Source organism: Artibeus jamaicensis, unplaced genomic scaffold (genome assembly GCF_021234435.1).
Source record: "Artibeus jamaicensis isolate MK-2021 breed Jamaican fruit bat unplaced genomic scaffold, CSHL_Jam_final contig_490, whole genome shotgun sequence".
NCBI classification, from domain to species: domain Eukaryota; kingdom Metazoa; phylum Chordata; class Mammalia; order Chiroptera; family Phyllostomidae; genus Artibeus; species Artibeus jamaicensis.
The window spans coordinates 17,262,577-17,275,936 of NW_026521861.1; the positions used below are offsets into that span (position 1 = coordinate 17,262,577).

Sequence of the window (13,360 nt, forward strand, 5' to 3'; positions counted from 1 at the left end):
GTAGGCGCGAGAGGGCGTGGTCAGAGTGCGGGTAGGCGGGTACGAAGTGGGCGGGTGTAGGCACGGAGTGGGCGTGGTCCTGGATCAAAGTCGGGGAGCTGGCTAGCGGCCGCGAAATTTACTGGAAGGCTTTCGCTCACCCTGCGACGCCGTTCGACCAGCGGCACAGATGGAGGGAGCGGTGGTTCGGCTGCTGCGTGGCAGCGCGCTGGTGAGTGTGCTGGCGAGTTTGCTGGCGGGGGACGTGCTAGGAGCCCGGGACATCCTTGGCCCTGGCCGCAGTCTTCTAACGGGATTGGGGTGCCGTCTCTTCGCGCGCCCAGTCTCACTGCGAGCTGACCGCGACCGCGACCGCGACCGCGACCTCCCTCCAGACCTCCGGCTGAGCCGGCCTACTCTTCTTTAAGGCGGGTTGGAAGTGGCAGCTGGTGAGAAGGGGGCTAGGGGCTGGCCTAGAAGCTTCCTTTGCGGAGCAAGCACCTTGCGTAGTGTCGGAGAGCCGCCTCTGCAAGATGTCCTTTGCAGATTATTATCGGGCCCGGTGACCCACCAAGTCTCGGATCTTTAAAGATATTTTGCAGAGATGCGACCTCTTCGATGCCACCTCTACCCAAAGGTTATAAATTTCATTTCCCCTCCCCTCCAAAAAAAAGATCGTTAAAATGTAGGCACAGTTCCGGGCAGAGTGTTTCCCGGTCCTCCCTTCTGCGGTCCTGAGGCATAATTAGGAAGGGACCTCGAAGTAGGTCGGTCGCACTTAGCGACCAAGAAGAGAACTCCCTTTGGTCCTTATCTCGTGGCTGGTGCCTGAGCATCTTAATGCATGGGGTCTTCATGGCGCGGGGAGCTCTCCCGGCTTCCTCGAACTGGAGCTGAAACCCGGCTGCTGGAAATAGCCACCTTAATTCAGCTCTCTGGACCTGCGTTGATTCTTGAACAGTTGTCGTGTCTGCGTCCTTTTTCATTAAACAGCCCCACTTTCTTCAGCCCTGCGCTCTCTCTGTGGCACGCTTTCCAGAGCCCCAGGCATTCGGATTCGTTCCCCTTTGTCAGTACACGTCCTTGGGACCTTTCCCGATGCCGACTGTTTATTTTTTATATTTCTTTTTATTTGCTTAATGAGTTAAAGGCTCTTCAACTGCTGCCCAGAGGCAGGATTCCTTTTTGTTTAATTAGCGATAATTAAAGTTATTTGATATTTACATCCCTGGGGTATTTTAAAAAATTAGTCCAATAATGTTAGCATTTTGTTGCAAAGAAAAAAAAAGCATGTCATTATGGTTCCTACATAATACTCTTTTAAATTGTTTTTTATTATTTACTTTTAGACAGAGAGGAAGGGAAGGAGAAAGAGAGGGAGACAAACATCCATGTGTGAGAAATACATCAATAGTTGCCTCTTAGCCCCCAGCTGGGTTGCAGGCATGTGCCCTGACTGGGAATGGAACCAGTGATATTTCTGTTTTCAGGCAGGCACTCAATCCACTGAGCCACACCAGCTAGGGCTTATTTTATAATTGTTTTTTAATAGTTTGGCAAAGGAAATTGCCTGGGTTTCACAGATTTGACTCTTTGCATCATTTATTTAATTCTCACAACCATCCTAAAAAGTAGTTTAATTTTTCAGGTGCAGAGCCTGCAGCTGAATAAGATTAAGTGTCTTGCTTAAAGTCACGCAACTAGAAACTAACAGCTGTTGTTCCAACTCTGGTCTGATTCTTAACTTAACCTTCGTGCATTCATGCCTGCTCCCCTTCCTTAGAGATACCAGAGACCTGTTTTGTTTGCATTCGGTGCTTTTGTGGCGGCTTATTATTCTTCATAGTTTTTAAAGCACTTTTACATGTTTTAGGTAATGTAACTGATGGGCTGGTGACTGCAGCATAGTGGACATTTACTGGAAGGAATGTGGGTTCTGCAGTCTGATTGCTTGGGTTCAAACCCAGGCTCTCTCACTTCCTAGTAGTATAATCTTGGGCAAGTTACTTAACCTCTTTGGGTCTTAGTTTCCTGATCTGTACCTGTACCCATAGGGTTGTTGTGAAGATTAAATGAATTTATATGTGCAAGTGAGGTACTTAAAGTGGTGCCCAGTGTTCTTCAATATCAGCTCTTATTATTGCCAGGCATGAGGCATTGGGTGTTACCACAGGTATAACAAAGACCCCAAACACTTACCTATAAGTTTATCTTTCAGTAGAGAGATTAAAACTGTATCCAACCACCCTGATAGCATTTAGATGTCATACAAATTCTAAGGGCTCCAGGATCTGCCTAGGGGTTCATAGGAGGGACAGGCTCTTTGGAAGCTGGGTTTGGATTTTAGGAGGGGAAAGGGAGTGGGGGAGAACACTGATGTGAAAAGGGATAGGGTCATTTTAAGGAATTTTGGATTCCTTACATTCCTTTGGGTTGTGAAAAGGCATGGAAGGTTTTGAGCCTTGGAGTTACGTAATTATAGCCATGATTTAGTTAGATTGCTATCATAGGAAGTGGTCTGGAGGGCAGAGAAATGCAAGGTAAGGCTAATTTTGTCCCTGTGCAAAGAATAATGGAGAGTCAGCATGTAGTGAGTATCTACTGCGGACCAGGGGCAACACTGTGTGCCCACTGCCCCATTTATTCCTTATGTGAACCCCGTAAAGAAGGTGTTAGTGACTTCTTCTCCCAGACGAGGAACAGAGAGGCCATGTTCAATATCCTCTTGTTGCACAAACATCAGGTGGTAACACTGGCACTTAGCCCATGCTTCCTTCTCAGATCTTTCTGTTCCTGAAGATTAGAACTTACCTGTGTATGCATTTTGTTTGGAAAACCCAGTTTGTGGGGAATTGTCCTTCTAGTCAGCCAGTGGTGTCAAAGCATTTTAGGCAGCTTGATACTTTTCAAGAGGTCCTTCTTGAAAAGTATCCTTAAGGAAATTCCTTGTTCAGTTCATTCTATACAGGAACAGGTTCCAAGAGCTTCTCTCCACCTCCTGTCCCATGCCCCCACCCCTGCTCCAGAACCAAACAGGGTTGCCTCTTGCCCGACCCTCCCCCCACCCACCCGGCTTCCAGGAATCAGGTCCCTGGTGCCAAAAAAGTTGGGGACCACTGCTGTACAGGACTGTCTGTTCCTCTAACTGCTAGACTAGATGTAAATCTTGTTCAGCTTTGTGCTACTGGAAGTCAGCAGTACTCTTTTTGTGCATGTTTCTCATCTGGGCGGAGAGAGCTTGGTAGCTAAACAGAAACTTCATGTGTGATTAAACAGAGATTCTGAAGTCAGGCCACTTGAGTTTGAATCCTCTGCTACCTCTTGGGAGGACGACCTTACACAAGCTACTGCCTGCCTCTGAGCATCTGTTCCTTTTTCTGCAAAGTGGGGATAACAGCAGTGTTAAATGAGATATGAGATGTTAAGTGCTTAGGACAGCTCTGGCACATTGTCAATACTCAGCAAACGCTAGCTGTTAATATAGGCAGAACCCATTACCAGCAACTCTGGAGTGGTGAGTGTCTTTGCTCACTGCAAAGTACACTGGTATTCTGATCAGTCTTAGAGATCTATACATTTACAATGGGGTTCATAACCTCAAGGAAATTGCATTTCTAATTGGGGAGACAGGGTATATATGTGAAGAAATACATATTGGGACAGAAGACAGTGAATTGCTAATGCTAAATAAATATTGGTAGTATGAACAGGTGTGCATAAATGAGGTGAGGCTTGAACTGAGCAGCAAAGGAAGAGATGGCTTAGATTTAGGTTAAAGAGCAGAGGAGATTCCAGGTCAAGGACATGTGTCAGCAAAAGTGGGAAGGTAGGAATACACCCAAGAAATCATCGTGCCAGGGCAGTGGGTGTAACGAGTTTGTGGGGCGATGGAATGGATTCAAGTGGTGTGGGGGAAACTTTACCCACAAGTGCCCCCGTCCGCCACAGATGAAAATAAAACTACCAAGACATGATCTGCTTGGGGAGGAGAAGTGGTCAATCGCTCACAGGAGAAGGACCAAGAACCCCTTCTCAATGGCTTTTATTAGATTCGTAATACACAGGAATACAGGTAAAGTTCATCAATCAATGTCATGCAGGGATCAAACAATATATAGCATTTCAAAGAAATCTGAGGGCTTAATCTGAGTCAGTGTCTGTCAGGTAAGGGGGTTGCAAAAACTTTGGGAGACATATTCATTTCCTGCTTGGACCCTAATCATATGAATGAAAGCACTCTTAGCAAAGCAGGCTTCACAGGGCTTTAGGAATTCTTTCTTATACCCGATCACCCTGGAACCTGCTCTAGCCGGAGGAGAACTGCACCGCCCTCCCTGTCATAGGTTTTGAGGCTTAAGTGGCTTAGAGCCAGAAAGTGCTTCTCCCACACGGAAATGGGGACTCGGGCTTGTCCGAATAGCCGGGGGTGAGGGTCCATCACCCTTCTTTGCTGCAGTTCCCACTCAAGTCCTTCCTTGAGGGTCTCCCAAGTGATCGTGTCTGGCTTAGGTTGCCCCCCCTCTGAGGGGTTGTACCCATCATTGACTAACGGACCAAGCGTTGGGGGCAGAGATGGATGAAGCAGAAGCAGCGCTCCTGCCAGGGAGATAAGCTTTGTCTCCTTAGTGTCTCACTGTCCAAAGGTTGCTCACTCAGCCTTAGCCATGGGGGGCGGTTACAACTCCTGAAACCAGGCAGAGCTGTTTCCAACAAAGTGGCAGCTCCTGTCATACTAAGGGGTTAGGTCTGTACTTGTCCCTGTATCAGCGAGTGCTGCCCACAGTCCTAGGTCACAACCCTTTTGTTCACCAACGGTCCGAACGTTCTGTAACATTAGTACTCATTATACAGAAAAGTCCATGTTTCTTTGCTATTGCAAATACAGTTTTCTTTCCCACCCTTCTTTCTGGTTTCAAGAAGTCCAAGTCACCATCAAGATCTTCTCTGGCAGTCATTAGTGTCTTTCCTCTTTCTCTAAGGGCCTTTGCCCTGCAAAAGAAAACTAACTTTCACTGCCAAAAGCCTTTAAAAAAAAACGGATTATGGGCCATTGCTAGCAAGTTAAAGGACCAGGTCCTGGGGTGTAAAGTCATAAACCAACAGCAGGCCAGGTGGAAAAGGTAACAAGTCACCCTTCCTGGAGTTGACAAGAACTTCTGTACATTTTGTTTGGGGGAAGAATGATGGAAGTTGTTTTGAAAGAATTTACATTGGCTACAGATGATGGGGTGGGAGTGGGAAAAGGGGAAGTGAGCTACTTCCAGAGCAGGAGCAGAGTCCCGTTTGCTCCTGTGGATGGACGAGGGGCTGGAAACTTCGGCGGCTCCGTGACACCTGGCTATTCTCTTTCAGATACTCATCCTGGGGACAGCTGCCTGAAGTTAACTCGGCCAGTGTCCGCTCAGGAATGTGAACCGTCTTGTCCGCTGCCCCTCAGCCACTGACTGTTCTTTTTTTCTCTCTCCAGCCTGCTGCAGTCTAACCTCAGGGACATGTCAGAACTGTTCTCTTCGGCACACTGGCCCCATCGTGGGTTCCTGTTGCCTTGATTCCTTGTTTCCTAAGTGCTGGACCGGGCTTTCTTGACCGTGGCCCCGTGAACCTTGCAGGCCAGAGAATTGTCCGTGGTGAGACCCTGCCCTGCACAGTGTAGGGCCCGGACTCAGCACTTGTGAGTGAATGACCAGAGATGTCTGCAGTCATTGAGAAGTGTGCCTGGAGGCAAAATCCTGTCCCCATTTGAGAACCAGGTGTCGACCTGTGCTCTCAGTGTGCTTTATGGGGTTGGGAAGGGTGGCCTTTCTCCTCGTACTCCTGTAGAAAACTCATTGTCGACATACTAGTTGCCACACCCAGTTTGTTGACTATAGAAATTGATCTACAAGGTTCTGAGAGCCATTGAGATATTGAGGTGCTTTTTGCCAAAGGGCTTTCACAAGATCAGATGGTCGGTAGCTTGCAGGAGGAGCCGGTATCACAGATACCACTTAGGCCATTTAAAAAGTGCACCTGTGGTGGGACAAAGCATTCAACTAGGGTAATGCCACTGATGCTTAGAAAGGAAGACCCATGAGTAGAGGAAGACTTGAAATGATCTCAAAATGGAGGAATCGAAATGGAATGGCTTAGCGATGGGCAAAGATTGGGACACGTTGGGGGAAAGCCCCAAAGGTCGAAATTCAGGACCAGTTCCAAAGAACTGACATGTAGCCTTATGCAAATTCATAAGAGCTTTAAAAGGAGAGACTTAGATATACAAGCAAGGTAGCTGCTCCCAGTGGTGGCCAGCAGGGAAGAGCCCATAGCCCTCCCAGGACAGGGGCTCTTTTTTATAGGTGGGGGATCGGCGTAGGACACCAGAAAGAAAACACATTCCTCAGTTAACAGATAACTTTGGGCAATTAGCACACTCTGTACATTCATTAGCCGCCTTCTGAGGGTGGGGGGAACATTCCAGTTTCCTGGGCAGTCAGCAGAGCCTGAAGCTACAGAGTTAAGAGTCTAGCATTTCCCAGATGCCTTTGCTGCTGGGGCCATACTGCATCTCAGTGAGTTCCCCTACGGGACCCCTGGAGGGTAAGTAGTTTAGGGGCAGCAGAGGAACATGATTAATTCTATTTTGGACTTGGAAGAGTGTGAGTAAAACTTATAACTGGAAGTTTTAATATGCATTTATGTATAAATATTAGAGAGATAGTAGGTGGTAGCCAGAGCCATCACAGATGGGCATGGGGCTCTAAGGGAATGAAACAAGAGGACAAATCTGAGCCTTTGGGGAGAGCACGAGGGTGGATGCTGAAGAAGGCAGAGCAGAGGGGGGATTAACGTGGGACCTGAGCTCCAGTTGGCCATGGTTTTCTGTTCGGGTGTGAGTGGCCTTTCCATAAAACTCCCCCGAGGGGGAGTCTGTGGTGGCCTCATTTCCCAGAAATTGCTGCTTTTAGTGGAGAAGGGAGACTCCCAGAAGACATTTCTGCATCTGTCGAATCTCGTCTGTCTTCAGCCTAAAGTAACCTTTGTGCCAATTCCAAGGCACCAGGGTCCACACACCACGATAGGGATGTGCCAGGGATGTGCCGCGGGCGCTTAACTCTTCAGGCGCTGAAAGACATCCGGTGTCCAGTTTTTTTGTGTTTTTTTTTGCATTTCTTTTTTTTAAAAAATTTTTTAAAATTGATTATGCTGTTACAGTTGTTCTATTCCCCCCTTCATTCCCCTCCACCCTGCCCCCCCCATCCCCACCATTACCCCCCTTTAGTTTATGTCCATGTGTCTCAAGTCCTTTAGGTTCTATATTTCCCATGCTATTCTTGCCCCCCCCCATCTATTTTCTATCTACTGTCTATGCTACTTATTTTCTGTACCTTCTCCCCCCATCTCCTCCTCCCACTCCCCTGTTGCTAACCCTCCTTGAGATCTTCATTTCTATGTTTCCACTCCTGATCTAGCTGTTCTTTTAGTTTGCTTTCGTTTTAGGTGTGGTTGTTAATAACTGTGAGCTTGTTGTTCTTTCACTGTTCATGTTTCTTTAACTTCTTTTTCTTAGATAAGTCCCTTTAACATTTCATATAATAAGGGCTTGGTGATGATGAACTCCTTGAATTTGATCTTATCTGAGAAGCACCTTATCTGTCCTTCCATTCTAAATGAAAGTTTTGCTGGATAGAGCAATCTTGGTTGTAGGTCTTTAGATTTCATGACTTGGAATATTTCTTTCCAGCCCCTTCTTGCCTGTAAGGTCTCTTTTGAGAAATCTGCTGACAGTCTGATGGGGACTCCTTTGTAGGTGATTGTCCCCTTAGCTCTTGCTGCTTCTAGGATTCTCTCCTTCATTTTATTTTGGCTAATGTAATTACGATGTGCCTTGGTGTGTTTCTTCTTGAGTCCAACTTTTTTGGTACTCTCTGAGCTTCTTGGATTTCTTGGAAGTCTATTTCCTTCGCCAGATTGGGGAAATTTTCTTTTATTATTTGTTCAAATAAGTTTTCCACTGGTGGTTGTGTCTTTCCCCCTTCTGGTACCCCTATAATTCGGATATTGGAGCGTTTAAAGATGTCCTGGAGGTTCCTAAGTCTCTCCTCATTTTTTTGAATTCTTGCTTCTTGACTCTTTTCTGTTTGGCCATTATTTGCTTTCTTCTGGTCCACTCCATTGATTTGAGTCCCAGTTTCCTTTTCAACACTATGGGTTTCCTGTGGAATTCCATTCATTTCCATTAGTTTAGCCTTCATATGTTTCTCTAATTTGTGGCTATAATCAACCAGATCTGTGAGGATCCTGATGATCAGTGTTTTAAACTGTGCGTCTGAGAGTTTTGCTATTTCTTCGTCGCTTAGATTTATCTCTGGGGCTTTGAGGTCTTCCTGCGACATTTTTGGTCTGTTCTGGCCCTTTAAATGTGAGAAGCGGCGCCTTGGACTCCCAGGTCGCTGGGTTGTGACGCTGTATGTGGGGGCGTGGTCAGAGCGGGGAAATGGCGGCGCCCTCTACCGCCGCTTGCCGCGGGGACGCTGGGCCCCGGTCCAACCGCCCACTCCCTCGCCTGTCCGCTCGCCCGCAAATAGGCAACCGCAGTCAACATGCAGCACCGCCTCCCCACTGTCTCCTCTGCAGTCGCTCACCCGGTGGGTTGCTCAGTCGCTCACTAGGTCCAATCCTGCGTTTGGAACCCGTGCGTCTGGGTCCGACTCAGTCCTCCTGTGCAACCCCTCACGAGACGCCGGTTTCGCCCCTTACCGGTCGGGCTGAAGAATTTGTTGTTAATGGACTTCCAAAAAGTTCAATTTTCCGTGTTCTGGTTGTGTTTTCTGATGCTAATATTTAGTTGTCCCCAAACTTGGTTGTGTGAGAAGGCACGGCATATCCACCTATTCCTCCATCTTGGCGGAAGTCGGTTTCCAGTTTTTGACCATTATGAATAAAGCTACTGTGAACGTTTCTGTTACTGGCTTTGGTTTCAACTTAAGTTTTCATGTCTTTCGGATAAATACCCAGGAGTAAGATTACTGAAACTGTTAAACTGTTTTCCAGGGTGCCTCTATCATTTTATAGTCCTGCCAGCTGCCCATGCAGTCCAGTTCCTCCTCACCCATGCCAGTGGTTTGCATGATCATTTTTTAAATTTTAGCCATTCTATTGATGGTGTGTAATTATATCTCACTGTTAATTTACTTTTAAAACATTCTTTAATTTCCAGCAAGATTGGAGAATAAGCTATCCCGATTATTTGAGTTAAAAGAATCTTCTTTTAAGTGGCATACACATTGAACTATATCATTAAATAATATTGTTTTACCTTTCCTTAGTCCCTAACGTTGAATCAGTGAAAGAGGACCTACAAATACCATCAAAATGCTTCCCAAGGGTGAGCACTATAATCATTTAGCTTAGAATCATTGTATGATCTTTGTGGAGTCAATAAGTCAACAAGGACTTAGGAAAAAAGGTAAATTTGTTCATGCATCCATTATCTTTAGCCAGTCTAAACAATCACATTAAATGGAGACCATGAATGCAGATAATGCCACCTGGGCAAACCCCTTTATTATCTTAGAGTAAGGAAGGTCATTTTAATTAAAAGCTGGATGTCATCTCTAAGGATTGATTTTGACAACATAAAAATCAAAAACATTTGCATTATAAAACAAACTATAAGCCAAGACGAATAGCAAACTCCTAGCACTAAAGAGCTAATTTCCTTAATTTATGCAGAGCTCCTAGAATTTACTAAGAGAAAGAAATTGAATAGGAAAATGGGCAAAGGATATGAACTAACAGTAAATAGGAAAGAGTCAAGATGGTTCTTAAGCATATGAAAAGGTGCCCAATCTCCAGAGAAATACAGATGAGTACATTGTGATCATGTGGGTGCAGAAACAAATATTACCTGGCAAGCTGCTTTGACAAGGTTGTAGGGAACATTAAACGAAAATTCTACGTCTGGTCTTTTTGGAAAGTATGTCTTTTCCAAGCTAGAATGCTAGCCAAGAAGACTGGTCTTGGAGCATGAAATCTATACCACCAGCAGCATGGCCAGTCCATCCCCCTAAAGTTTCCCAGCATTTTGATACTTCTAGTGGGGTCGGGGGTGGGGAGGGAGGTAGTCTGGAAGGATTTCTGGTGAGCCATAGGCAAAGGGGTGGGAGAAATGTTTGCTCGTGTGGATTGGCTGGCGTGCAGTCTCCCAGCCTGCGCTCCTGGAGTGAGCCGTGCCTGCTGGAAAATAACCACCTGGAAGTTAATCGGAGTCCCAACAGGAAGTGGAAAGAATAGAAACAGTCTTTTGTTAGCTGGTCTGAAGCCATTAACAGACAAACAACTCTTTCTCTCACTGTAATTTAATGGAGAGTATTTCAGAATTTTGCCCTTGTCAGAAAACAGGCAGGTTAATCACTTACTGGGGGAGTTAGGATGGTTTAACTGCTGCATGCCCTGGCCCATGTGGCTCAGTTGTTTGGAGAGTTGTCCATAGGCTGAAAGGCTGCGCGTCTGCTCCCCAGTCCCGGCACATGCAGGAGACAGCCAGTGGATGTTCTCACATCCTCACGTTGATGTCTCTCTCTCTACAAGCAATGAAAAAATGTCCTTGGGTGAGGATTTAAAAAAAGTTTCTACTGCTGCAAAAGACAATTTGGGAAAATTTATCAGAATTTTGAATTCATTTTGCCCCTGGACACAACTCCCACTTCCAGATGGTTTTACAGGTAGAGTGCACAGGTGTGAAGCAACGTACGTCAAAAGCTACTCATCGAAGTGTTTTTTATTTCATTTTGTTAACCTAACAACCAAAGGACAGAGCGAGAAGCAGCAAGCGCTGGCAACCCAGAAGAACAGCTGTTCGAGAAGCACTGATTCAGACAGAGGCCCTAATAGGTCAGAGAAGGAGGTGAGGAGGCAGGAAGGAAGGAGAACAATTTCCTGACTGAGGAAGGAATGTCCATGGGGTTACTAGGCTAAGGGAAGAATGTCTATAGGTGCGAATAAGCTGGCAACGATGCTGACTCTAAAGAGTGTCTTTAATTTTCAGCCAGGTGGGCATTGCTGCTCTCCCGTTAGCCTTGCACACAGCTGTTTGGGACACAGCGCTGCTTTTGCCCATTCCAGAGTTCTTTGGCCCCGTTTCAGCACAAAGAACTGGGGAGTAAGACCTACAAAGCAGTTCCTCTGGGCTGTGGTTCCAACTCCATTTTAAAGAGGCTCCATGTATATAATTTTTCACAATTTTTAGAAACTTTCTGACTTGAAATATGTAATTAGGTTCATAGAAAAAGTGCATAAATACTAGAGAGAGATCCCCATATCTATCATGAGGAGTGCCCCACAGTTTCATCCTAACAGTACAATTGTCAGTGTAACGAAGTCTCTGACAATGTAACCCGTTGGGACACTTTGTAACCTTCTGGGTGACTCAGTGTAACCCAGAAGGACACTTTGGAGAGCTCCTGGGCTGGTGGACACCTAGCTGTGCTGGGGGAAGGAGGTGGCGCCTCAGAGCGACAAGGACACTGAGCCCTGTTTCCAGTGTGTGTACCTGCGCACCATCCTCCATTTAGTAAAGTGCTTTTTGGAGCTCTGTGAACTGCTGGAGCAGATTGAGCAAACTGGGGAAGTGGGTCGTGAGAACCTCTGGTCTACAGTGGTGGTTAGGAGCGCGGGTGACAACCTGGACTTGTGATTGGCGTCTGAAGCGGGGGGGATTCTTGTGGGACTGAGCCTCTAACCCACAGGACGGATCCGACGCTGCCTCCAGGTGGGCAGTGTCGAAGTTGGGCTGAATGGTAGGACGCTGAGCCGGTGTCGGAATCGAGTGTGGATGTGGAAACCCCAAACGTTGGCATTAATCTCTGGATCATTGCAGGTCAATCAGCCACACTGATGGGGGTGGGGGAAGGGAAGAAGTTTCAGACACAAATGTTGCCAGCGGAATTCAGACTTGTGAGAAAAGCGTTTCGGACCCACGCGGGGGAGATTGTGGTGTGGCAAGGTTTATTCTGGTGGAAGGCTGCCCCTGGGTGTCCAGTGTCCCATCGTCACCTGTCCCGCCGTGGAAGAAGGCCAACCATGTCTTCGGCGAGGCCAAAACAAGGGCTGGCGTCCACAGTTTCTGTGTCACGGTAAAGCTGAGTCCTTTGGTGCCTGATGTGCACCCACGCGTCTGTGAGACCCACGTGGTTGCGTGTGGTCCCCAGCACAAATGAGTGGGGGCAGTGCAAGTCACAGAGAGGTGGGGGGTGGGGGAGGAATTGATCGAGTCTTTGTTCCCTGGGGTTGTAACCAGGAGTTTTTTCAAAATAACCAATCTGCTTCTCAAGCTTTTTATGGGCTTTTGATGGGTCCACCCCCCAGCCAATGATCCCTTTCCCGGGTTAAGCTGACGGGCACCGACCCCTGCACCACCCCCTCCCCCAATCATCTGATACCAGAAGGGGGATCCCCTGAGTGTGAACTGTAACTTCCTGGCGAAGCAAACAGGCCTCTGCTCACCAGGTTATAAAAGTCAATGTCCAATTGATTCCCTTTGTCTCTTACTCACTAACAGCTGGTTAACTATGGTGAAGGGGAGCAGAGTTTGCCCCCACAATATATAGTTCTTTGACATCGGGATTATTGTAGTCTGATTTGACTTGAAGAGACAGCGGGCATGGGAGAAGCTCTGACAACCAAGTCAAAGATGATGACCTTTGTCACGGTCTCCCCCTCACCGTGCCAGGCTGGCCTTCACTCTTAGTGGAGAGGGCCTGGGCTTTGTGGATGGAAAAGGGGCCACGCACTCAACCCGACAAGCCCAGGGGAGGCCTGCGTGGTAGTCTGACTAACTCAGACCTCAGGTGACCGGATTAAAACTTTCTAGCTCAGAGTGAGTCCTGAAGTAGGCTGGTATCTTTCTCGAGAAAGGTCGATCTTTCACTGAACTGAGCCCACCTACTGTCTTTTCTTTTAAACCCTCACTGGAAGATACATTTACCGATTTGAGAGAGAGAGAAATATTGATGATGTAAGAGAGAAGCTTGGGGCCGTCTCTGCGAACCCCCTCCGGGAAGATGCCGCAGCCAACGGAGCAGCCTGGGGAGGGCATATTGTCTCTTAGCGTTTGGGCAGATAAGAGGCCTTTGGGACGTCAGGGTAATTTCCTTTTTCCAGACCCCTGAGGGCACAATTTCCCACCGGAGCGGGAGCCCACTGAGCCTCTCATTGTCATTGTTACCAGTTCATTGTTAACTGCTAACTATCCTATACCCGCCTACTTAAAAGGAAACCTGTCTGTTGGTTTTGCTTTTTATCCAATCCCGGAGATCTCCCCACTCTGCTTTCTTCCCCCTCCCTAATCCATCGCCAGTGGATTTCGTGTAACCTCCTTACATCTTCCCCTTTGATGCTGATT

General features: G+C 47.1%; 1 protein-coding gene across 5 annotated transcripts in view; it reads left to right on the forward strand.

Annotated features, from left to right (window-relative positions):
* Positions 1-13,360, forward strand: part of ACADSB (acyl-CoA dehydrogenase short/branched chain) — a 40,269-nt gene that overhangs the window by 188 nt on the left and 26,721 nt on the right. The window contains exons 1-2 of one of the 5 annotated variants that reach the window (XM_053668572.1): positions 54-211; positions 5,447-5,606. The exons of 1 other annotated variant lie outside the window; for it this stretch is intronic. Coding sequence is in view for 2 of the 4 variants with exons in the window: in XM_053668571.1 (XP_053524546.1) it covers positions 170-211 (42 nt within the window). In the remaining 2 variants the exon portion in view is untranslated. Of the gene's footprint in view, positions 1-53; positions 212-5,446; positions 5,607-13,360 lie in introns of those variants that run through there. 3 more of the 5 variants (XM_053668574.1, XM_053668571.1, XM_037159223.2) reach the window with 3 other exon arrangements.